This window comes from Camelina sativa, chromosome 11 (genome assembly GCF_030686135.1).
Source record: "Camelina sativa cultivar CO46 ecotype springtype chromosome 11, ASM3068613v1".
In the NCBI taxonomy this organism is placed as follows: domain Eukaryota; kingdom Viridiplantae; phylum Streptophyta; class Magnoliopsida; order Brassicales; family Brassicaceae; genus Camelina; species Camelina sativa.
The window spans coordinates 14,462,139-14,487,836 of record NC_141890.1 but is presented as its reverse complement, the minus strand read 5'-3'; the positions used below and the strand labels follow the sequence as shown (position 1 = coordinate 14,487,836).

The 25,698-nt window shown below is 37.0% G+C and overlaps 5 protein-coding genes and 1 non-coding gene across 6 annotated transcripts; 4 read left to right on the top strand and 2 right to left on the bottom strand.

The window, feature by feature from the left end:
• Positions 1–2,804: 2,804 nt before the first annotated feature.
• Positions 2,805–4,999, top strand: LOC104723502 (GDSL esterase/lipase At4g16230-like). The gene is made up of 5 exons (XM_010441888.2): positions 2,805–3,313; positions 3,579–3,709; positions 3,784–4,029; positions 4,125–4,383; positions 4,479–4,999. Exons 1-5 carry the CDS (start codon positions 3,070–3,072, stop codon positions 4,712–4,714), a joined length of 1,116 nt encoding a protein of 371 aa, XP_010440190.2. The 5' UTR covers positions 2,805–3,069; the 3' UTR covers positions 4,715–4,999.
• Positions 5,000–5,874: 875 nt separating this feature from the next.
• TRNAV-UAC (transfer RNA valine (anticodon UAC)) lies at positions 5,875–5,947 on the top strand. Its single transcript has one exon. It is a non-coding gene; the product is annotated as a tRNA-Val (tRNA).
• Positions 5,948–7,384: 1,437 nt separating this feature from the next.
• On the bottom strand, positions 7,385–8,634 carry LOC104728007 (uncharacterized). The gene has a single exon (XM_010447052.2). The coding sequence runs from the start codon at positions 8,395–8,397 to the stop codon at positions 7,501–7,503; it is 897 nt and encodes a 298-aa protein (XP_010445354.2). The 5' UTR covers positions 8,398–8,634; the 3' UTR covers positions 7,385–7,500.
• Positions 8,635–13,428: 4,794 nt separating this feature from the next.
• On the top strand, positions 13,429–14,136 carry LOC147933988 (uncharacterized protein At4g02000-like). The gene has a single exon (XM_087472421.1). It carries the CDS (start codon positions 13,429–13,431, stop codon positions 14,134–14,136), a length of 708 nt encoding a protein of 235 aa, XP_087328547.1.
• Positions 14,137–17,785: 3,649 nt separating this feature from the next.
• LOC147933987 (uncharacterized) lies at positions 17,786–18,673 on the top strand. The gene has a single exon (XM_087472420.1). The coding sequence runs from the start codon at positions 17,786–17,788 to the stop codon at positions 18,671–18,673; it is 888 nt and encodes a 295-aa protein (XP_087328546.1).
• A 3,678-nt stretch (positions 18,674–22,351) lies between these two features.
• On the bottom strand, positions 22,352–24,357 carry LOC104728006 (uncharacterized). Its single transcript, XM_087472419.1, has 4 exons — positions 23,527–24,357; positions 23,348–23,400; positions 22,690–23,263; positions 22,352–22,615 (listed from the first exon to the last, which is right to left on the bottom strand). The coding sequence occupies exons 1-4, from the start codon at positions 24,355–24,357 to the stop codon at positions 22,352–22,354; spliced, it is 1,722 nt and encodes a 573-aa protein (XP_087328545.1).
• Positions 24,358–25,698: the final 1,341 nt, after the last annotated feature.

The window sequence follows — 25,698 nt, the reverse complement described above, 5'->3', positions numbered from 1 at the left end:
TTTTGAATATCAAGCAACATTTATTTTTTTTTTCTTTTTAAAAACGTTTTTTAGACCGACCGAAGTCCATAGTTTCTCACTTTCGCCAATGTTAGTTTTTTGTTACCTATTTTTCTATTATCAGAAAATTCGAGACCCCTCCGAAGCAAAGTTCAGTTTAGAGAAGCCGGATTCAACATCCTATATATGGAGGATACTAACCAACACTTTGTTAAACATTAGTTTTAGTCACCAATCCATTAGTTTGACAAAAAAAAAAGTCACCAATCCATTATACATTAGATCAAAGATAACAAAATGCAATCGTCTTTATTTATTTATTTATTTATTTGGACAAACCGATGATTCTATTCATTTATATAAAAACCATACAAAAAAGAGGATATAAACTCCCAGACTTCAAAATATTACAAGCAGAGATTTTCCCCAAAGTCATAAACAGAAATAAAGAGATAGAAAACATCAAGCAAAAGTCCATAAAAGCTGTGAAACAGGTGCAAAAAAGCAGTTTGAGACATGTAAGGTCATGATTGCAAGGTCATGATTGCAAGATTGGCCATCGTGGAGGGACTCAATAGATAACAAAATGCAATCGTCTATACACATATTAGTAGTACAATTCATTTTTCCTTCAGTAAAATTTTAAATATACAACAACATCACATAATCCACACAATGTGCTAAGTTAACTAATTCAAAATCTTCATCGTTAAAACACAAGAAAACTTTTGGTCGAAACCAAATAGGACATAATAGATGTTCCGCCAAATGTTGGAAACTTGGTAAAGATTATGCAAATGCACCGAAACTGAAAAATCCTAACATAATTCGTGGCTTAGGGCATGTGGAAAGTTAAAACTTTATTATAGAGCAACATTTGTTCCAATCCTACTCTATATTGCTGTGTCTATAGGTTAGAAAAAAGGCATTTGCTTCAGGCCCCCAAAGTATATAGTTTTTTTTTGTGTTTTTTTTTACTCTCAGTTATGAAAAATATGGTGTATCATTATGGTTTTGAGAGTCTTTTTATTTCCTAAACAACCCATGTATAATTCCTTTGAATATATTTATTTATAAAAATATATAAAAATGAAAACATAACTTTAAACTGTGAAAGACCAAGTAAGGTCGTAAAACAGAAGGAAAAAAGATTAAGAGAAGTTGGTGAAATAGTTTATTGAAATAGAAAGAAAAACGATTATGTTTAAGGCTTTTTAGATTTTTTCTTTTGTTTCTGAAAAAATTTTATAGCTTTAAATTTTTGATATTTATTTTATTATAATTTTGAGTTTTAATATTTATTTATTTTTATAAAATATATTAAAATAATTTCTAATGTTAAACTCGCCTTAAGCCCCGATAAACCTGGGCACGGTACTGACTCTAAAATATAGAAAATGATATGATTACTCTATATATAGAGCAACTCTATTTTCACTTTTATTTTTTTACACTAACTCTATTTTCAACTCTAAAATAGAGTAATACATTGGAGGAAAATAATGTTCTATTTTAGAGTTGCTCTTTTGGAGGAAAAAATGGAGTAACACATTCGAGATGGTTTTAATTATGACTATTGAAACAAAAAATTTGTTTTTCTGTACGAGTCGTTCCGCCAAATGTTTTATTACATTTCGTTCACTAACAATCTTTTGTTTTTGTTTTTGACAAACTTATCGTTCATTAACTATTTTAGAAGATTTATTTTTAACCACACAATATCACAGCATACACACAGTACTGATATTTAGGATAGGAATCTTAGAGTTTTTGTAATTTACCTCTACAATTGAATTAGAGTTCCATTGGAGCAGCTTTAGTTATCCAATGACACGTTCTCTCGACTCTCTATGTGGTACAATTAATAGGCGTATAATTCAAAATCAACCACTTGCTTCGAAATTTTTTTTTCCTTGACTCTATTCAATACCCCTATTGACATATTTTATACAACAGATTGTATTATCCAGACACAATATTAATTTTTGTGAAGCTTTTATTCATTTTTGTTTTCTTTGCTGTTTCTATTATATGACCCAGAGTTTGGTGGAAGTTGCACCGCAGTTGCAGAGTATAATATTAACTTCGCTATTGCTGCAAAATCAAAATATTCCCACGTTCGTCTCATTATTAACAGTATGGGTTTTGTGTATATTTAAAGTGACATGTAAGGTTCATGAATAGATTAAAAATGAGAGTTAACAAAAAAAAATACCTAATAATTATTGGGTTTATCAGTTATGATTAATCTCGTCACAATATAAATTAAGAAACAACTTATATTATCAAAAAAAAAAAAAAATCTTGGAGTCTCATGACAAAACCGTGTAGAGTACATACGGTTAACAACCTCATATATAGAAATATAGAGTGATTCGTTTTATTTTTCATTTCATGAACAACAATAGTTTCATTGTCCCGGGAAACTTTTTATTATTTCATATCAACAAATCAATGAGTCCTTCACCGTTAGGTATATCCGTATATAAATAGAATTTTATTAGCTTGGTTAAAATAATTTTAGGTGACTTTTACTCAAATATCTCTCCAGTCGCTCTGAGTCCAAATTGCATCGGACAATATTTTTGACAAATATAAAAGCTTTCGTATAGATTAATCTGCATTTGGATGATAACATTATTCAATATAATTATTTGATCCTACGTACACGCTCATGCATGAGCTTTGTAGGTATAGGCCATTAATACTAAACGTGCCAACTATTTCAGACTCTAACCTTTTCATATATATAAAAAAATTAAGATTAGTGGATCTATATATACACACTAAAATCTTTATTGTTTATTTCCAATTTTTTTTTAGTGATAAAGTTCTCAATCAAACTAACAGTGGTTCTGTGCTATTCTCAATGAAGGACTCCATTTGTGGAACAAACAACAAAACAAAAACCCTTATATAAACCTTTAGTTCCTTCTTTATCTTTTATTCTGATACGCACCTCTCTTCTTCAAAATAATATTCGTCTTTGGTTCTTCACAAAAAGAGTCCGGTTTTCTTGTTGATATTTTGTCTCGAGATACCTATTTTAAAACTGACAAAAAATCAGTAATGTCGTTTCTTGTTTCTCTTTGCCAAGTTATAGCATTTTTGTTCTTGTTCTTCACCGAGATACTGTGTCTTGCCGGTAGTAAAAACATTCCGGCGAATTTTGTCTTCGGAGATTCGTTGGTAGACGCCGGAAACAACAACTACTTAGCCACATTGTCTAAAGCTAATTATGATCCTAATGGGATCGATTTTGGATCGCCAACTGGGAGATTCACCAATGGAAAAACAATCGTTGACTTCGTATGTAAGTAATTTGTTATTAATGAGTAATTTTCTTATGTAAAATTTTCTATAATAACTATATACACAAGTTTCCATGCAATGCAATGGTCAAGCGTCAAGCCGCAATAATAAAGATTGTATTTATTGTGAAAACATTATTCAAACTGAGTTGACTTCCAACATGTAACAATGTTCTTGCATTTTTGGACCGGTTTGTTTTAAAACCATATTTTGGTTAGTGTCTTTTACGGATAGCTAGATGACCGGATATTTTTGGTAAACCGCAGATCAAGCATTGGGGTCAGATGAATTAACTCCACCGTACTTAGCACCAACAACAAGAGGATCCCTCATTCTCAACGGTGTCAATTATGCTTCCGGCGGAAGTGGAATCCTCAATTCCACGGGGAAGTTATTTGTAAGCATATTTTTAATTGTCTTCCTTATTTTTCACATATTTTGTTATTCATTGTTATAAAATTTTAATATTAGGGAGAACGTGTAAATGTGGATGCACAATTAGACAATTTTGCAACCACGAGACAAGACATAATTTCTTGGATTGGTGAATTCGATGCGGCTAAATTAGTCCGGTCTGCAATTTTCTCGGTTACGACCGGTTCTAATGATCTAATCAACAATTATTTCACTCCCGTCGTATCAAGCGTTCAACGTAAAGTCGTATCTCCAGAAGTCTTCGTTGATACAATGATATCAAGATTCCGATTACAACTCACCGTAATTAATTTCTTCTCTAATTTCAACTAAACCGAATTTAAACCAAACCGGTTTGACAAACTAACTTATTTTATTACTGTATATGGTTTTGGCAGAGATTGTACCAGTTGGGTGCGAGGAAAATCGTGGTGATTAATATTGGTCCGGTTGGTTGCATGCCGTTCTCGAGAGAGTCATCTGATCCAACGGCTGGAAATGAATGTTCAGTGGAACCTAATGAAATGGCACAAATGTATAATCTCAAGCTTAAAACCCTCGTTGAGGATTTAAACAAGAATCTACAAGGCTCAAGATTCGTCTATGCTGATGTTTTTCGCATTGTTTATGATATTCTCCAAAATTATTCATCTTACGGTGCGTGACTTCAACCATTTTATATAGTTTAATAATGCTATGATACTTCTTTTCAGATTTTTAACGTGTATGGATTTTGTAATTCAATATTGTAGGTTTTGAGAGTGAGAAGATTCCGTGTTGTTTGTTACTTGGGAAAGTAGGTGGGCTGATTCCATGTGGCCCGACTTCAAAAGTGTGTATGGACCGTTCCAAATACGTTTTTTGGGATCCTTACCATCCTTCGGAAGCTGCTAACATCATCATTGCCCGGCGTCTCCTCTCCGGAGACACCTCCGATATTTTTCCGATCAATATTCGGCAACTTGCTAACCTCAAGATAAACGCGTGAACCGTGGGAAAAAAACTCATCTATATAGGGTTGTGCTGGTTTGGCGATTGGCGTTTGCATTTTAATATAGTTACTTTTATTTCTATGACACATTGATATGCTCCTTATTGTCATTTTTTTTCGTATGTAATGTTTGGTGTTGCTAGCTTTAGAATGTTGAGACATTAGATTTTTTATATCTAAGACGTACTACAAATGATTTAATTTCTATTGGTTCATCGTTATTGTATATTGTTTAGTGTAAAAGAATAGTGTGGATATAAGTATATTATTTTTAATAAAACCTCTAGAAAATCATTCTTTAAGCAACAAAAGGAATATATAGTTAGACAGACATGCATCTGCTGCACTAAGGAGAGAAATGAAATATATTCACTTGTCTTGTCTTTATTTAAAAAACATTTTTAAATGTAAATGATAGTGTTTCGTGGTTAACTAACTTTGCATGCTCCAAAGGATGAATTCCTTATCATACAGAAGTGATATTTCATTTTTGTTTCGTCACTTTTGAATGTAAGTACCAGTAATTTATAATGACGTAAGAATATATATGTTGACTATTTCATTACTTTTTAACAAACAGAAAATCATTTATCATAGTATTCTAGAAGCTTTGTAACTTTTCTTGATGTCATCTACATCTCTGAAATTTAGAAGGAAAAAAGGGGGTTCTAGGAGACCTACTTACGTACATGGGAGAAGGTCATAATACATTATCAAAGACAAAAAAGAGTTTTAGATAATAAACTCAAATACTTTTATCTTGTTAATATAGATATATTGAACTTTGCATTCGATTCTCTAAAAAAAAAATTTCCTAAAGCTTAGTCCATTTATTCGTTGAGTGACGTTTTTCTAACTCGTCGTTCTATGCGTCATCTCGCTCATGCTACTTTTTCAATACCTCTATTAATGGTTTAATTCGATTCAACCACTCGTGTAGAAGAAAATCAATTCATCTAATATAAACACTAGTTAGAGTCTCCTACACTACAAGATTTAAAATGGTAGGAGTGATCAAATATGTGTAGGTTTAAACTTTATACTAGAATGAAGACGGTAAATGTGAAAAAAAAAAAAAAAAAAAAAAAAAAAAAAAAAAAAAAGACGGTAAATGTATAGCGTCAGATATTATAAAATGATATCCCAATTAATATAGCGATTCTGTGGTGTAGTGGTTATCACGTTTGCCTTACACGCAAAAGGTCTCCAGTTCGATCCTGGGCAGAATCATTTTGTTCTACTTTTTTGGTTACCCCATGCCAAATTATATGTGATTCGACTTTAAGGATGACTGACGATGTTCCAAAAAAAAAAAAAACATTTGTTTTTGTTTGTGTAATTTACGTATAATATAAGTGGGAGGGTGAGCATCATCAAAATTAAAATTGATAATTTGCATAAATCTCTTTGCCTCTTTAAGGTTTCTCCAAACAAACTTCTGTGAATCTCAGATTTTTTCACACTCAAATTTATATATTTTTCTTTTAGTTTCTTTAACTACGTACTATTCATACTTCATTATGCAAAGATCAAACTTTATGATTTGTCTTATCATGGTCATTCATCATTAGTGAGTAGTCTTTTTAGGATTCTTAATTAGGATGATTATGAGTTGATTATTGGAGTTAAAGGTTAGAATATCTTATATCCTTCTTTAGAATGTATTCTTAAAGCTAGATTGACTTTGATTATTGATTTAGATTTTAGGCAATTTCATACTAGCTAGGAATGTGCTAAATGAAATTCGTGAACCAAATTAGTAAAAGTTTTAGCCAATGGAAATTGGTGACAAAAAAAAAGCTAATGGCAATTGGTGATTATGGTTGTTTAGTGGCTATTTATGCTAGTTATCCATGCTTATTGATCATTTGATCGCGAATAAAAGTTATTGATGATTAGATGATTAACGAAGAGATTAGTATCATAGAAGTGAATTAGTGTAGATTTGTGATCTAGGGCCTAAGAATTAGCTTTGTTAAATTGTATGAATTCCACTAGTCAGCAAGTAATCATCCTAGACACTTAGTCAATTACTATATTTCAAAAGTTCGTCTTTCTTTCTTTGATTTAAACATGTTTGCTTTATTTCCCTGCTTTGTTTGATTTCAAATATTGTCAGCTTTTTGCAGTTAGCTTGTCACAAATCAAACCAATACTTATTTTCTCAGATTAAATAGTTACATGTATTTTTGGTGAGTTGTTTCTTTGTTTCCTGAAAGTTAATACTCTTAACCACAACGACTTGTCATGCATGTGTGGCATAAATGATTATAAATTAAAACATAATCGTTATCTCTGTTATGTAGATGGTTAAGTTAAAAATTCATGTACATTCTCGACTTTTGCAACACTATGAAAAAAAGTTTTGAAGTTATAAATACCAAATCCCCATTGATCTTGATGATGACTTTTACTCAACCTAAATCTGTAAAACGAAAAATCAAACAATTATCTCAAGACGTGAAGAATGCGACTCGCTTTAGCCGCTTTAATTCTCATGATTCGGATGGTGCCATAATTTTAGAAATATTTATAGGTTTCCGTTTTTAACACTGTTCATGTTATTTGCAGACAATTTTTTTACAACGTTTTATTTTTTATATTTTTTCATCTATATACTAGTGTGGTATCTGGTCTGTTCATTAGAGTGAAGAAATGAACATCAAATAGTTATAATATTTTAAATATCATTTATTTCATCATAATAAAATTCTCAAGCAAATATATAATCTCTTCCTTTTAATCTGGCTTGGGATACAAGTAAGTAGCCTATAAAGCTATATTTAAAATCCACGACCATGGCCTCCTCCAACACCACCACCAAACCCTCCGCCATGGCCTCCTCCTCCACCTGCACCGCCACCAAAACCTCCACCAGCTCCACCACCATGGCCGCCTCCACCTCCTGCACCACCACCAAAGCCCCCTCCAGCTCCACCACCGTGCCCTCCTCCAGCTCCACCACCAAATCCTCCACCGTGACCTCCGCCTGCACCACCACCAAAGCCTCCTCCAGCACCGCCACCGTGACCTCCACCAGCCCCACCACCAAATCCTCCTCCTGCACCAACACCTCCACCGTGACCTCCGCCTGCACCACCACCAAAGCCTCCTCCAGCACCGCCACCGTGACCTCCACCAGCCCCACCACCAAATCCTCCTCCTGCACCAACACCTCCACCGTGACCTCCGCCTGCACCACCACCAAAGCCTCCTCCAGCACCGCCACCGTGACCTCCACCAGCCCCACCACCAAATCCTCCTCCTGCACCGCCGCCGTGGCCTCCTCCTGCACCACCACCGTGGCCTCCTCCAGCACCTCCGCCAAATCCTCCTCCTACACCACCGCCATGACCACCACCACCGCCTAATCCTCCTCCAGTACCACTGCCGTGGCCACCTCCGGCACCACCGCCAAATCCTCCTCCAGCACCGCCACCATGACCTCCTCCAGCACCACCGCCAAGTCCTCCACCGTGACCACCACCAAACCCTCCACCAGCTCCTCCGCCAACACCCCCACCACCGCCTTTTCCACCACCGAATCCTCCTCCAGCACCTCCTCCAAAACCACCTCCTCCCAAAGTCTCTTTCTCAAGTCTCCTACATTCCGCAACTCCAATAATGAGTACCACAAGCATCAAACCCAAAAACCCTAATCGCCTAGAAACTTTCCCCATTTTTTTTTTCTACTCTCAGAATCAGTTGGTTGTTCTTCACTTCTTTGTTCAGTGCAATTGGTTACTCACCTTACTCTACTTGCTAAATCAATTTATAGGAGCAAAAATGAGCATTTAATGAGAATTGGTTGAGGCCTTATACATTCATCATACACTAGTTTGAATTTCTCATACAATTCCTCACTTCGCAATCTAGGATACAATTTTCTTCAAGGTAATTAATGAGTGCGAAGCAAGTGTTTCTTTTTCAAATTGCCTATCATGTTTTTTCAACCCTATATATATATTTATGTATCATTCTCTTTAATCATAACAAAAAATGCATGCGTAGCTAGAGTATTTTTTTATCACCGACTAAGTCAATAGTCCAAATGTAATATAGACTATCACACCAAAAAAAAAAAATGTAATATAGACTATGTATACCTTGATAGAGTCATTAGTCATACGTTATAACATGTAATATAGTTATATAGACTATGTATACCTTGATTAATGTCGTTTTGACGTATTCCTACGCAGGAATTTCGAAATGTGTACTTACTTATAATCAAGCTTACTAAAACTCAAAAATATTTCACCGTACCAATCTTATACACGAATTTCTTAGTTTAAAAATAAATATATACACGAATTTTAAGTTTTTAACATAAGGCCATATACATAATACCTATCTATTAAATATATTCATTTATATTTCTATATCTCCTATATAATAAAACAGAAGTACACGACATTTTTTTGTAAACTATATAATATATATATTTATGATTTTTTTGTTATAAACTTGTAACATAGGTGTATCATAATATACATGTTAATCTGATTTTTGGTAAGTAAGAATAGTATGGATTTAGTTAATTATAGTAACATATAAATCAATTATAGGTAACATTTAAAAGATAAAAAAACTCTCACCCTAATTAAAACAAAAATATGTGATTCTTATTTCACATTTATTTTATTTTATATTTAAATTATTTAATTTTTTTATCTAATATATTTAGTTAATAAAATTTATGATTTTTTATGTATATGATGTAATTGAAATTTTTTTAAACAGACATATATTGCTTAACTGATGAATAAAAAAAATATACAAAATACCCTACATCACCTAAGAAAACTAGGCAAAGATTCAAAGTCATATTAATAAAAAAAAGACCAAAATGATTTTGAATACGAATGAGCAGAAACATTGATTTATCAGGCATTGAAATTAAAAAATTTATGCATTTTATTAAATTTTAAAGAATTTTAAATTTCAATAACTTTAAAAATTCAAATGTATAACTTTTAAAAAAATTTAAAGATGATTAATATTTCAATTATTTAAACATTTATCTTTTTATAAAATGTTTAAGATATGAATAATATTTAAACTTTATAAGAAGTTCAAATATTATAAGTATTTCAATTTCTAAAATAATAAAATTTATTCAAACATTTAAATATTATAAGTATTTTAATTTCTACAATAATAAAATTTAGTCAAACATTTTAAATTTTAATAATATATGCGAATTAAAATATCACATGACAGGTTATATGACAGGACATGTATGAGCTGATATTAATAGAAAATTAAAATGTCATTAATTCGGTGCTACACGGGTAAAATATCATCTCATTATTTTGTGAACTTTTTAAAAACTTTAAAGATTATTAATATTTCAATTATTAAAACATTTAATTTTTAAAACTGTTTAAGATATTAATAATATTTAAACTTTATAAGAAGTTCAAATATTATAAGTAGTTCAATTTCTATATAAAAAAGAAACTTTATTTAAACATTTTAAATTTTAAAAATATATTTAGATTTTTATGAAGTTTTTTTCTAAGGTGTACAACGAATTAAAATATCACACGACGGGTTATATGGTTAGACATGTTTGAGTAGATATTAATAGAAACTTAAAATGTCATTAATTCGGTGCTACATGGATAAAATATCATCTCATTATTTTGTTAACAATATGAATATTAGATTAACAGACGTATCTAATTAAATCGACTAATTAATATTGTAACAAAATAATTAATATGCGGTATAGTGTAGGTTAAGTCATATAATTAACAATAAAAATATAATATATAATTTTAAAAACTAAACAAATCAAATAAAATTAACAAACATAAATTAATATTTTTATCAAATAACTTTAACTGCAGTGTACCGCGGGTCAAAATCTAGATTTATTAGAATAGATCTTACAAAATAGATGTTATTTTCATAAGTTATATTCAACATATGATTTCATTGCTTAATGTTTGAGCAAAAAAAAAATAAAACAAATAAAACAATCATAAATATAACACTTTAAATAAAAATTACAATATAAATAAAATAAATGTTAACCCGTACTCTAGCACATGTCCAATTCTAGTATATACTTAAGAGTTAAGATACAATATTAAACTACGAATTTACGTTTCTATATACAAAGTTATTTGATCAAACACACACAAAATGCAGGTTTTTAAATTATGAGACATACATTTTTTTTTTTCGAAAAAAGGGTTTGCTAAATAATTTGTTAAACAATCCAAACATGAACTTATGTTATTCATGGATGGAACTACGAATTTAGAACAAAAGAGGTTAGAACGTATTAACTAAAAAGACAGTACTCAAGATTTCAAATTTAGTTTTTTTTTCTTTCTTTTAAATGTTATCATCGATGCTTAATTTTCGATTTTTTCTATGATGTATGAGTTGTAGAAAAACAATTAAAAGGGTATCTCATTTTTTTTATAAAAGACAAATTAACGAGAATTTCAACATGGTTTAAAAAAGAGTAGGGTAAGGCAGGTGGTGAAATTAATTGAGATTCCTCTTTTTTTTTCCCGCGTCCCAACTACTTTACCATTTGGTTTATAAAAACATTTGATCTTTTATCCTAATCATGCAGTTTATATTCATCCACAAATCGTTATCAATAATTAAGATCTGCCGACAAATTTAATATATTTGACTTAAAGGTTTGTTATCGTGTGTCGAGTTTTAAATAGCGCTTTACATATATATATATATATATATATATATATATATATATTCTATTGAAATGAAGATTTTACCTTTCAAAATAGATTTACATGATTATTGAGTCCTATAACATTTTACAGAGAAAATCAATGCTTTAGTAATATCATAAAAAGGAATGCTGATCATTTTGAGAATGTTTTACACGAATAACTATAAAAATATAAATGTGTTTAAACTTTTAAACGAAATAAATAGTTTCATTCGATGAAATTTATTTGATGTGTCTAGGGATAATTTGATGTGGTGTATGGGACGTTATCGATGTGTCTTTGTCTTGAATGAGTCACCTACAAAAAGTAAGTTTAGCGCACTAGCTTGCCTTAACACACCACCACCAAAACATGTATGTCGATAGGTATGACTATATGAGCAATGATCATCGAACTCGATTTGTCATTTTCTTATTCGGTTGTGTATGAGTGTATCTCTCTCTCTTCTAATGGACCGATACACAAGACTACCTTGTAACGAAGATATAGGAGGCTACTTCAAATGTTTTCTTGAGAAACATGAATGGCACATGTCGAGTTGTGCTAGGTCGACAAGAATAAAAAGTTAACAAGAAAGATAAGTTAGTTTTCACCAACAAAAAAAAAAGAAGAAAAATGAATTATTTTCTAAACGTCAACTAAAACGTACCTTATATTATTTAGAAATGTCTCTAAACTCTCTATATTGAATGCCCATGACCACCAATAACTTAACATCTTATAGTGAGAAATGCCTTTTACCAATTCGATATATCTAAAGAAGGCTCCCAAAACAATGGAGAAAAATATCCGAAAGCCCATTTAAACAAACAAAAATTGGCATTCCAAAGTACTTGCAAGTTTCATGTGAAAAAAAAAAGAGGATAAAAATACAAATCTAATGCGAAATCACAAATTAATGATCGAAAATTATTGATGCACATAGTACCCACCATTTAATTGTAATATTTTTACGGGAAGTTTCAACAATGATATCTCTCTTCGACAAGGGTTTCCTTACTACAATTTTTCTAATACAAAAAAATTACGTTAGTTTGCATGTGCAAATATTATGACTTAACCGAGCATGTCTTTATATATGTCTGTGTGTGTGTGTTTAATTCTAAGAATATAAAAGATTTATTCGGATTGAGGGTGTCCAAGGAATATGCTAAAATACTTATACACAACGATCGTGTATCCATGTACCAGGTAACTTGCTGTTTTAGTAATAAATTACGTTTCTGGTGTTACCTATATAATGTCATTAATATTGCGTGTAAGGTGTAACCTTAAGTACAGTTCTATGATGTAAATATGACCGGAAGAAAAAGGAAAAGCTGGAGAAGTCGGCGCTGGCTCTTACCGGCATTATAAGTAAGGTTTCACTATTGGTTTTCCTATTTCAATTCAATATTGTTCCCATTTACACAATGATAATATATGTATACATAATACTATTAATACATACCAGTATGGGTTTTACAGGCAGATCACTAGACGTAATGAAAGAAATGGGGGTTAATGCGCCAACAGATTCTGAAATCTGAATCATGGTCTAGAATATATCGTGCCAACTAATTAAGTAATGTACATGTTTTTATAAATTATAAATAGAAACCTCGTTATATAAGAAATTTTGAATAATAATTGTCTGATTAAAGAAAAATTCGTTGTTTGGGCTTAAGACTCTCTGAACTAGTGTCTTTGATTAGGTCGGAGTAGAGCTTAGACTGAAAAAAACACTTTCCCTTCAGTTAGATTTTATCCTGTTTATAGCCGCTTTGTTCGATTTCATCAGTGTCAAATTAAAAGGATCCAAAGATTTGAAGTTTCGAAACTAGGTTTTACCATCAAGAAGTGATGTCTTCAGCAATGGATAGAGCTTTGATGGCTATGTCGCTGGAAGAAGAAGATGTTCCTTTCGACATGTCCGACTTACCTGAATTTTCATCGGTCAAAGCAAACACTATAAGTTTAGTGGGAAGACTTCTTAACCCCAAATGACAATCAATGAAGAACTTAATCCGTAACATGCCCCGCAAATGGCAGAAAGAAGGAAGAACAAGAGGAGTTGCACTTTCAAAGGAGAAATTCCAGTTCTTTTTCAATTCTGAACATGACTTAGAAGACGTGCTGCAGAAGGGGATCCATACCTTCAATGATTGGTCTGTGGTAATGGATAGATGGTATGAAACACCACCCGATAACTATTTGCAATTCACTCTCATGTGGGTCAAGATTTGGAATTTACTGATCAACTACTACACAAAGAAAGCAATCACAGCACTCAGAGAAGTTATCGGTCAAGTAGTCGAGGTGACTTTTGATACCGAGAAGCCCCAATTGGAAGAATATGTTAGGGTAAAAGTAATTTTTGATGTCTCTAGACCCCTGAAACTATCAAAGTTAGTAAACTTACCTAAGGGTGGAACGACAAATCTTTTCTTTGAATATGAAAGAGTACATAAGAGGTGTTTTGAATGTCAAAGGATGACACATGAAGTGGATGACTGCCCTCTGATCATCAAGAAGAAAAACGAGATACAAGATGCAAAAAGATCAGGGAAAGCAGTGATAAGTACAAAACAGGCCCCGATTCTGAAGGAATCAGACCCGCTTTATGGAATTCTAAAAGAAGATCAAGTGGGAATTGACCCCTTAAGAGGTCGACCTAGGATAGCATCAGCAGTGCTAGAAGGAATGAGGCAATATATGTGAGTGGCTTCTCAAGATGAGAGATTACTTAGAGCTGATAAAGTTAAAGCGTTTGTAGGAGAAGTGGAAAAGGACCCTCTAGCAGCAAAATCCATTCTCAGATTGGAGCCGGCGCCTATATTCCAACATGATGTAAACAAAAATAAAGGAGTGGTTTTTTCTTATGATAAACCGATACCAGCTATGAGAGGTGAAAAAATGGAGCTAAAAGATACAAATATGGGAGAGTATCGTGGAGAAGCCTCATCAAACAGGTGGATGATAGAGCAAGGGACCAGTTCCTCCTTAGTTGGATCGGGTGAATTCTTAACATTATCCCAGCCGTTTCAGAACAATGCAACGGTTTATGGATCTAAACCTTTCGAGGTTGGATATTCTGGGATTGTTCTGAATAAGGCAAAAAATAAATCAAGTAACCGACCAACAAAAAGCAATAGAAAGCCAAAATTGCTTAATCAAAAAGAGGGGAAGATGCCAGTGGTATTAAAGGAGGGTTCAAAATCAGGAAGTGTGGAGAAAAGAAAAGCAGATGATGAGGATACAAGCACTGCAAACATGGCAAAGCTTAATTCTCAAAAGGTGAACCCAAAGGGGGGTTTGCCTAACCTCCAATGAGTGTTCTGAGCTGGAATTGTCAAGGTTTGGGGCGGCCTCAAGACTTCACAATTCCCCGCCTAAAGGAATTGCGTAAAAAACAATTCTCGGAGGTGTTGTTCCTAATGGAGACCATGTATAGGAGGGATGTACTAGTTGATTTACAAGTCTGGTTGGGGTACAAAGGGGTGTATACAGTGGATCCTATCGGTAAGAGTGGTGGATTAGCCCTTTTTTGGAAAAGTAGTGTGAATGTAGATATTAAGTTTGTGGATAAAAACCTATTGGATGCTCAAGTTCAGTTCGAAGCTTCCAATTTCTTTATATCATGCGTGTATGGAGACCCGGATAGAAGTAAAAGATCAGTAGTGTGGGAAAGAATCACTAGGATCGGAATAGGCAGAAAGGACAAATGGATTATGCTAGGTGACTTTAACGAGATTTTGCACAAAGGTGAAAAAATAGGTGGGCCTAAAAGAAGTGAAAATGCATCAAAAGACTTCGCTGAGATGTTAAGAGTTTGTGGAATGATAGAGCTGCCAAGTAATGGAAATAACTTCTCATCGGCAGGAAGAAGGGGTGAACATTGGATTTAGTGTAGGTTGGACAGAGCATTTGGAAATGAAGAGTGGTTTACTAAATTTCCAGCCTCAAACCAAAATTTTTTGGATATGACAGGTTCATACCACAGACCGGTTCTGGTAAAGCTAATGACATCCCAAGACTCTTATAGAGGCCAATTTAGGTTCGACAAAAGATTTTTGCATAAGAAAGATGTGAAAGAGGCGATAGTCAGAGCTTGGAAGCCTAGATCAAGTAATGTCATCTTATCCGTAGCAGGAAGACTGAGAAACTGTCGTAAAGCTTTAAGCTCCTGGAAAAAAAGAAATACAACCAATTCAAAGGAAAAGATACATTTACTAGAGGAAGCCTTAGAGAAAGAACAGTCGACGAGTTGGCCAAGATGGCACAAGGTGTATGTGTTAAAAAGGGAATTGGCAAAAGCCTATCAAGAGGAAGAGAAGTATTGGCAACAAAAAAGTTGACAAAAACGGTTAAGAAGAGGAAACCGGAACTCTAAGTTTTTTCATGCTTCAGTCAAGGAGAACATGCAAAGGAAGAGGATTGAAAAGCTAAAAGACATTAATGGGAACTTTCAGTTTTCTGAGGCGGCAAAGGGTGAAGTAGCATCAACTTATATTAAAAGGTTATTCACTTCCTCAAACCCAGCTAGTTTTTCAGATTGGTTTAATGGTCTCACTCCAAGAGTTACAGATCAAATGAATATGACTCTGATTGAAGAAGTTAGTGCAGAAGAGATAACAGAAGCCATGTTTTCAATCAATCCAACAAAAGCTCCCGGACCAGATGGTATGTCAGCATTGTTCTTCCAACAGTATTGGGCAATCGTGGGGACAAACGTCATATCAGAAGTAAAACAATTCTTCCATGATGGAATGATGCCAAATGAGTGGAACTATACTCATCTTTGTCTAATCCCAAAGACTCACCAACCCACAGAGATGGTAAATCTCCGTCCAATCAGCCTCTGTTCGGTGATGTATAAGGTAATTGCAAAGATCCTGGTGAAAAGAATTCAACCTTTTCTGAACTTGATTGTTTCGGATACTCAGTCAGCCTTCATCCCTGAAAGATTGATCACCGATAACATCCTTGTGGCTCACGAATTGCTCCATAGCCTCAGGGTGCATCCTCAAATATCATTGGAGTTTATGGCAGTTAAATCGGATATGTCAAAAGCATATGACAGAGTTGAATGGAGTTACCTTAGATCCCTATTATCTGCTATGGGATTTCACCAGAAATGGATTGATTGGATAATGGTTTGTGTATCATCAGTCACTTATTCAGTACTCATCAATGATTCTCCATTTGGAATGATCATCCCAGAAAGAGGGGATCCGTTTCCACCATGATGGACCAAGTGTGCATCACTTACTTTTCGCTGACGATTCACTCTTTCTGTGTAAAGCCTCAAAGGAGCAAATTCAGGTGTTGCAGAATATTCTCAGGCTCTATGGGGAAGCTTCGGGCCAATCTATAAATCTTTCAAAGTCCTGCATAACGTTTGGAGCAAAGATTGACGAAACAAGTAAAGCAAGTATTCGAGATACCCTAGGGATACAAGCTGAGGGAGGAGCAGGATCATATCTTGGTTTACCGGAGTGTTTTAGCGGATCTAAAGTTGATATGCTAAGCTATTTAAAGGATAGGCTAAAGGCTAAACTCTCGGGTTGGTACACAAGATGCTTATCACAAGGTGGAAAAGAAGTATTTCTGAAGTCGGTATCACTAGAAATGCCTTTGTTTGCTATGTCATGCTTCAAACTCCCAGTTACGACCTGTGAAAATCTTCAGAGTGCAATGGCCTCTTTTTGGTGGAATGCAGATGAACACTCAAGGAAAATTCATTGGCAGAGTTGGGACAGATTGTGTTTACCTAAAGATTATGGTGGACTGGGTTTCAGAAACATTCAAATGTTCAATCAAGCATTATTAGCAAAACAAGCATAGAGATTACTTCAATCGCCAAACTGCCTACTTGCTAAACTTATGAAAAGTAGGTATTACAATGATTCCGGTTTTTTGGAGGCTTTTATGGAGAAGAGACCATCTTTTGCTTGGAGAAGCATCCTGTTTGGACGAGAGTTGTGGAAAATGGACTGGTAAAGAAAGTAGGAAATGGGGAAACAATTAGCGTATGGATGGATAAGTGAATCCTAGATGATGAGTTTAGAGCGCCTTGGAGGAAAAATTTGTTCTTTGAGGTAGGACTAAAGGTAAATGAGCTTATTGATGCCTCAACTGGTTACTGGGACCAGGAAATGCTTGAAGAACATTTTTTCCCATAGGATATAGATAGAATAAGAGCTATCAAGCCTATTGTTTCTCAACAGGATTTCTTTGCATGGAAGTTCAATAAAATTGGAGATTTCTCAGTTAAATCTGCATACTGGTTAGCGGACCAAGAAAAAAGTGCCCATCTGATCAAAGAAGTCTCGACAAGACCATCTACGCTTGAGCTGAAAAAACTGGTATGGAGAATTCACACCGATCCAAAGCTAAAAATCTTCCTCTGGAAAGTATTGTCAGGGCTTTGCTAGTAGCTGAAGCACTAAATAGAAGAGACATGGATATGGATAGTGTTTGTCAACTTTTTGGAGTGGAAGGTGAGTCCATAAATCATGTTTTCTTTACCTGTTCAGCGGCCAAACAGATATGGGCCTTATCCGATTACCCTTTTCCGTTGGAGGGTTTTCAAAACGGATCGGTATATTCCAATATGTATCATCTTCTAGAGAAAAGGAACAATAAGGATTGGCCTATTGATTTGAGAAGGAGCTTTCCATGGATAATTTGGAGAATATGGAAACATATAAATTCTTTATTTTTCGATGGGGTTAGTTTCTCAGTTGCAGAAACAGTTGGAATAATTAGAGAAGATGTTACACAGTGGTTTGAGGCTCAAAGTGAAGAAAATAGAGGAAATGCAGAACATAACCAAAGGGAGGCAAATATGGTTCACAGAAGGGCACCGATGATAGTGAAAGGGTGGGAAAAACCTCCACAAAATTGGTTAAAGTGTAATGTAGGTTCTTCTTGGTCGAAGAGAAACAAAATTGCAGGTGGAGCCTGGGTTTTAAGAGATGAAAAAGGGGAAGTTTTGTTGCATAGCCGAAGAGCTTTCGGAAGGATTGAGAATGCAGAAGATGCAAAGCTGCGTGTGGTGCTATGGGCAATCGAAAGTATGAAAAGCCATAAGGTAACAAATGTTATTTTTGGTGTTCAAGATAAAAGGCTGGTACAAGCGGTGGAGAGACCAATTGCTTGGCCAAATTTCAAAGCTCAAGCTTTGGCCATAAGGAGTCTATTGGGAAGATTGCAGTACTGGAGACTATGTATTGAAACGATAACAGCAAACTGAGGTGCAAACTTAATAGCACAAAGTGTCACAGGGGACCTCATATTACAATCGTACGTGGAAATGGGCCACCCAACATAAATGACTAAAGTCTTCGATGAGGAGAAAGCTTGAACTTTCGGTTTGATGAGGATCTGTTTTATTAGACAGGGTTGGTTATCTTTCTGAGCCGTTTCTTTTGTATATACCCTGTTTTTTGTGGATGGAGAGATTAATTATGAGAACTAACCGGGTAAAAAAGCGAGAGAGCTTGGAATGGGCTTTTTTGTATATCATAGATGTATATGTTGCGGGACCTTAAAGGCCATATTTCAATATAAAGATCAGATGACAAAAAAAAAATTAATAATAAAAAACCTCGTTATATATAAAATAGTACTTTTTTTTTGATCAAATATAAAATAGTACTAGTTATAAAATATGGTATGATAGAGTACATATATTAAATTATTAATATATACAGTATGTTTTTATCAGAGGGGGTAAAGCTAATCGCGGAGTACTAAAGTGAAGAAGGAATTGCTTAAATACTACAACATTCTCATTAATGTACGCAGAAAATATATAGTAAATGTTAGGGATGTTACGTTTTGTTGTTGTTGTTGTTGCATATATATGTTTCAGTCGAGTCCAGGAATTTAAACCATTTAATTTGTTGCCCTCTTCCATTTGGGATCTTCCTTAAACTTTTCAAGATGCTTCTGATAATTAGTAACATTATCAGAAGGTTTCTTGAACCACCAGATTATGTATTAATTTCTCATCTTCTTTTTCTTTCTTGCAATGAAGACGGTCCCGTTAATAAGTCCATGCGTAAGTTTCATTCATAAATTACATAGCACGTATAAGTTAGTTTGCTTCTGTTTCGGATATTCTGAATATGATACTAATTACCTATTCGTTACTATAAAAATTAAGTCATTCGGGAAAGACGCGCGTCTACTATCATCCAAGAAGGATACCAGAGTACTTCAAGACAAACTACAGCAATCTCAAAGTTTAGTTTATATAACCGATGGAGAACGGGTAAACACATGTGAAGATCGTTCTTATTATGAAAAAATGCTACAATTAATTGTTTTGAAACATTGAAGATTTCCTAAGTTTTGAAGGCTAGCAGTTGGCCGAGTAATCAAGAGCAATCAATGAAGAACTATCAACATTGTTGGATATGGACTGCGTCCAATATGCCACTCGGCCCAACAAGACAAGCTAATTGTGATTTCGGTCTGACAAGATTGTGAGAAAGTCATAAACATTCCGCAGAAAGCAATCTCGACAATTCGCACCGGGAACCCTAGGGAAACCCAAGTCAACAGTCGCCTATAAAAGGAAACAACATTTATTGGGATCACCATCCTGACCCCCGGACAATACCTAGAGAGCAATACTTTTCATCGAAAACTGTTATTGTCTTTTGTATAATTCCTTTTAGTTTCCGAGCTCGTCATTATTAGCTTATTAGTTCTCTTGTGAACTGACGAGCTCAATCTTGACTCGTGTTAGTGACAACCTCACGTTTTTATCGTTAACAAAAGAACCAGCTTCACTCTTTCCACAAAAATCTTTATTTACATAGTGTTGTGCAATCCCCAGTACAAACAAACATAAGCTCGATCAGCCATCGAGTTTTTTTTTGTGGTTATATTCAGTAAATTTCTAATCTATATACATATTATTATTATTATTATATACTTATATATATATATATATATAAATATAAATATTTTTTATTATAATTTTTCTGCATATGGATATTTATGCTTATTTCTATAAGGACTTACACAAAATGAACTACGAATGGCTTGATCCCTTTTTAAGGGTACGTAGGCAGCCCATTACATCCACAACTATATCAAAAAATTAAAAACAAAAGTTTTAACGCTTCAAAACACAAACGAGCTCCGTCTTAGCGAGATGTCCAACTCTTACAACGACCCTCTGGCCAAGGGAACGATTTAAAACGCGTTCCTCATGGATGCAGCGGTGAAATAATCAGCGTAAATAAGCCGACCCAGATCGCATTCAGCTAGCAGACGGTAAAGTTTGTATAAGCCAAGTTCTTACTTGCACTCTCTTGCCGACCTCCTGGCACACATAGGTAAAGCCGGACACCAAAGCCGCACCTAAAAGGTACGACGAGCTCATCTTGACTACCCCCCCAAACATTTGGTATTCGACACACGTAATAGGATAAGCCGGGAGACGTCTCGCACCGTAAAATACAACTCGATACCAAGTATAGGAAAAACACAGTAACATCCTTATTCCATAATAGAAAAGCACACAAGGACGAAAGCCAACTACGACAGGCCACACTCGGAACAAACAAAAATTAACAAAACAAACAAGTCTCGATTACAAACTTAGACTTCAATTCCCAGGTTGGAATTGGAGGGCTCATCGAACTCCAGCTCGCCGAGCTTCACCTACCAGGACTGGCACTAACATGTCCATTGAGACGTCCGCAGATCCCTTCAGCACGGTTACTCTCAACGAAGAAATGGTCCGTTCACTCTAGCTGAATAATGTAACGATGTAGTATGTCGACCCGAGTTCGGCAAGCGTCAAGCTCCGCGTGACTTTCGAAGGGCCTGCTGCCGATAGGCTCAATATCGCCCTCTTCGAGATCAGGAATCTCCACATCAGCCAATAACGCCTCACGGCGAGAGCGCTCCTCTAATAAACGGTCCCATCTCCATTTCGGAACCAATAATCCCTCGTCGATCATAGTCTCAAGATACCCAAAAATCCCATCCACACGATGAAACTGGAAATGAAGCTCCAACTTTCGACGCGTAGTGAGAATATAATCTCTCAACCTCTGGATCCGAGCACGATAAAACTCGATCTCAGAACGAATTACGTCGTCGGATCTCACAAAGAGCCGCTCTCGCGCCTTCCTCAGCCATGCCGACCTCGTCATCACAGGCATATGACCGATCTCAACTATTCAAAAACGAAAAGAGAGATTTATCTTAAAAATAAGAAACGATGGATGATGCGAAATGAGCAAGTTGAAGACTAATTTATAAAACCAAGACACTATTTTCGAGATGAAGTGACCAATCCAGTAATCCTCGAAAAACATATCCATAGAATGATCAACACATATCATAAAACCAGAGGATAACACATAAAGCAAGTCCAATCATAATGCAAAGGTCCAAAAAGAAAATACAGCGCCTAAACAGCTCAACATCCGCTACAAAATGGAAATAAGCTCTAACAGTAAAAGAAAACAAAGGCAAAGGCAAGTCACTGCTCGGCAACATCCTGAGCGTCAGTGATCGCAAGCGCTCCTGCCGTGACGATCTCCTCCCCGATGCTCGCAGGAACCACAGGAACGGTCGTGCTCTCTGCGCCAACCATAGTCTCTGAAAGAGCCTCGAGGTCGCTGTTCAAAACGTTGGTGACGTCGAAACCAAGGACCTTGTCCTCCCACATCTTCGCGTCAGCCTCCAACCCAAGCAAATTCTACGATGGGATGACCGTACCGTCCTTCACCAGCTCTTGAAGACAGTCATAGGTGCCAGTCACCTGGCTCAAAGTCAGAAGAGACTCTTACGCCGCTCTGTTGTCAATGATGTGCTTCCTCATCCTCTCAATACGAGACCTGTAGCCAGCAATCTCGACATCGACGCCCTGCCGCTCTGCTTGAAGCTGCTGCAACTGTGCCTTCTAAAATGCGTGGTCAATCTCGAACTGCTCGATACGAGAGCGGGAAGCATCAAGAGAAGCCTTGAGATCGGCCACCTGTCTCCTGAAACCGGTGGCTTGTTTCGTGAGAGCAGCAGAAACCCCTCGCTCCTTGTCAAGATCCTGACGAAGCTCCTCAGCCGACCGCCTAGATGGCTTAGAAGCGCGAGACTCAGCAAGTTGCTTCTCCAGCTCGGCAATGCGACGCTCGTACGAGACGACCATGCGGTTCACACCCCCACCATCCTGAAATGCCAGAAGTAAGAAACCAAGGCAGTAATTGGAAAAATTAACTCAAAAGCATAAAGAGAAATGCCAACCTGAAAGTGCTTCCGAGCCCACGATCGATACAGCTCAGGATCATAGAGAGAACCCACAGAAGGAAGCGGGTCAAAAGAGCCGCGAACCTTGCCAGCAAGCTCGCCACAAGTAGCTCCATTGTTGATGAACAACTCGTACTTCGTCTTGTAAGAAAAGGAGAACGAATCATCAATCTCAATGGTGTCGCGCGGTATGCCATCCCTCCTAGATCTCTTGGACGACTTGGGCTCAGGAACAACCACCTCGCCATGAGAAGCTCTCTTCCTCTTCGGAGTAGGATGCCCATAATCAGCGACAACGATCGCTAACGCATCAGAAGCCTCACCACGTGACTTCTGCGAATGCGGAACAGCAGCAGGAACCTTGGCAGCTCTCTTGTCGGCACGGGCAGCGGCTACCTCCGCCGACCTCAAATCTCCTGCAACTCGCAGATTGGCACCTCCGCCAGCTGGAGGATCGATGACCTCAGTGTCACCAGCGCGCGAGGAAGACCCCGCATCAACGGTCTTCTTGAACTGATCAGCATATCGTGGAAGACGAATGTTAACCTTTCCCATCATTAGCATGGTAGACCTGAAAAGGAAAGCAAAAGGGTGAGGACCTAATAACCATCGAGGAGAGCAACAATCGACACAAAAGAATAAGAAGGAAACTCACGAGATCTCTGAGTAATCGAAGGCCAATCGAGCGCCCCTAGGGCTTTGATCATTCTGAGATTATCGAAAAAACCTGGAGGATGAGCGCGCAAGCGAACGACAGGCTCTGCAAACACCAACAAAAACAAATAAAGGGTCAGAAGCCAGTCAATAACAATCAAACAAGTATGAATGAAAAACAATGAAGCTCCCGGGAAACATGTTCCACTCAGTAGCAAAAAACATATTGAGATCATCAACCGAAATCTCGTCCAGCCTGACAAAGAAGAAATAACGCTGCCAATGACGAATCTTCTTTTCAGCTCCGACGATGATCTGGTGACCCGATTTAGCACTAGTGTAGAAGTATCCTGGACTACCTCTAACTTTCATAAACTTGGTGGCTTCCTCTAGAAAATACACATCAACCTCTACACCACAATTAGTACCAAGTATCGCCAAACCGGCTGCGTTACGGATACCTCCCACAGAAAGCTGAGAGATAGCAATCCTACGCCTCGCGCAATAACGCATCAAAAATTCTGGTAAAGGGAACCAAAGACCACATTCACTGAAGTAATGCTCGTAGAGCGCGATGAAACCTGTTGGGGGCGCCCAAGGACGTTCGTGAGACTCAGGAACCCGGAAAACCAATCCCTCGGGCATTCTAGACCACCGCGCCATCTCAACAATAGTATCCGATGTACACAACGAGGGCCCGTGATCGGCTGGACCAGCTGCAAGATCAACATCGAGACCAATCGGTATAGCACTAAGGCCCATAACAGTCGAACGTGGACCAGCATCCTCTGCTGGGACAACATCCATAGGACTCCCACTAGAACCACTCTCGCTGTCTTCGCTAAACTCTAGAATATCATCAAAGTCGAAATCGTTGGCCAGACAGTCAATGTTAAGACCTCCACACTCTGCCCAAATATCAATATCAACACCATCAGAAGAGTCTTTATAATTGGTGCCATACTTTCTGAGGAGCGCGTGTTCGATCACTGCAAGAGTTTTGCCACGCATCAGAACACGAGGGATTGGTGGATGCCGACCATCATTCTCGAAAGTACTGACCTCGCAAAATTAAGCCGTACGCCCTGCAGTGCCGATCTCAACTGCATCCTTAAATCGCGACTCATGCCGACCTCCCATCATGAGATCAGCATCGCCGCCATCAGAGTCAACATCGGTCTCATAAAAAACGTGCCGACAAACGAGTCCGTCATCACCAAGGGCAACCTCGCAGGAAGTACCAGCCTCACTATCAACGACCCGCACCCGGCGTGTTCCGGCATCATGAGAAGCGCCGACCTCAAACAAATCCTCCCGCCGATCTCCCATCTCGATCCCATATTCTTGCCGATCTCTACCACTTAAAACCGCTCCATCGCTCCGGCAACCAGTCACGGAACCAGAGCCGACTTTGGCGCCGAACTGAAAAGGAGAAGAGCCATAAACGACCTCAGATCTAGGATCGGCAAGTCTTGCTCAGCAAACACCGACCTCACCCGCACCGAGCAGACCCCGCTCAACCTCCAAATTCCGCGAAAGGAGACAGTCCCCTCTTGTATCAAGACCGGTGGGTATATCACAAGGTTTTTCGATATCGCGCCGTCCTCTGATTTTGCTCGCGCTGCCCTCGCAGAGACCCGCACATTTTAGCCGACCTCCGGGTTCATCGACCCCGTCGACCTCACTCTCGTTCCCTCGTCGACCTCCCTTCTTGCTCGGCGTGGTCAAGAATGCCGCAGCGGACGGTGCTCCGAGAGTTCTCACGGTTGTATTCGAACGGCGCCAATCAACTATACCGCCGATCTTGGTTCGGCGAACGCCGATCTCACGATTCTTGTCTAAACCGTCGATCTCAGGTACCGTAACTCTCGGCGCCGCCCAAGGGCGATTAACCACCGGATCCTGCCGATCGCCGACCATAGGCACTTACGCTAGGTTTAATCGGGTTCACAAAAACAAGTGAGAAAAGTAGAGAGAGAAAGAGGCAAACACAAAAATTAAAAGAATAGAGAGAGAAAGTTACCTTCTTATGGAATGGAGGAAGTGAAGAAAAAGAGAGAAGAAGGAGGATACATAAATAAGTAATTAAAACGGAAATTTTACTGTTAAAATCCGTCACCTCGATCTACGACCTGCTCTTTTTCGGAAAACTCATCGAATACCGCAGTCAAAGTAAAGACCGCTGGACATTCCTGGTATCCCTCGAAAGACGAACCCGGAATTTATAGGAGAGTCACTGTAGCAATTTCTTCACGGAAGCAACCCGAGACGATCTGTGCCGATCAGGCATATTACAGACAATTTAATTATGCCCGCTGATCGCAGAAGGACTGCCGCTCTCCGGACTAAGGG

Bases quoted from the DNA above. Each gene is read 5' to 3' on its own strand.
- LOC104728007 (XM_010447052.2), bottom strand. From the start codon at position 8,397: ATGGGGAAAGTTTCTAGGCGATTAGGGTTTTTGGGTTTGATGCTTGTG.
- LOC147933988 (XM_087472421.1), top strand. From the start codon at position 13,429: ATGAAGAACTTAATCCGTAACATGCCCCGCAAATGGCAGAAAGAAGGA.
- LOC147933987 (XM_087472420.1), top strand. From the start codon at position 17,786: ATGGAGAATTCACACCGATCCAAAGCTAAAAATCTTCCTCTGGAAAGT.
- LOC104728006 (XM_087472419.1), bottom strand. From the start codon at position 24,357: ATGCGTGGCAAAACTCTTGCAGTGATCGAACACGCGCTCCTCAGAAAG. The intron at 23,401-23,526 runs GTTTTTCATTCA...CGATAATCTCAG, and splicing joins TGTTTCCCGGGAGCTTCATT to AATGATCAAAGCCCTAGGGG. The intron at 23,264-23,347 runs GTGAGTTTCCTT...TTTCCTTTTCAG, and splicing joins TTCGATTACTCAGAGATCTC to GTCTACCATGCTAATGATGG.
- LOC104723502 (XM_010441888.2), top strand. From the start codon at position 3,070: ATGTCGTTTCTTGTTTCTCTTTGCCAAGTTATAGCATTTTTGTTCTTG. The intron at 3,710-3,783 runs GTAAGCATATTT...TTTTAATATTAG, and splicing joins ATTCCACGGGGAAGTTATTT to GGAGAACGTGTAAATGTGGA. The intron at 4,030-4,124 runs GTAATTAATTTC...TGGTTTTGGCAG, and splicing joins GATTCCGATTACAACTCACC to AGATTGTACCAGTTGGGTGC.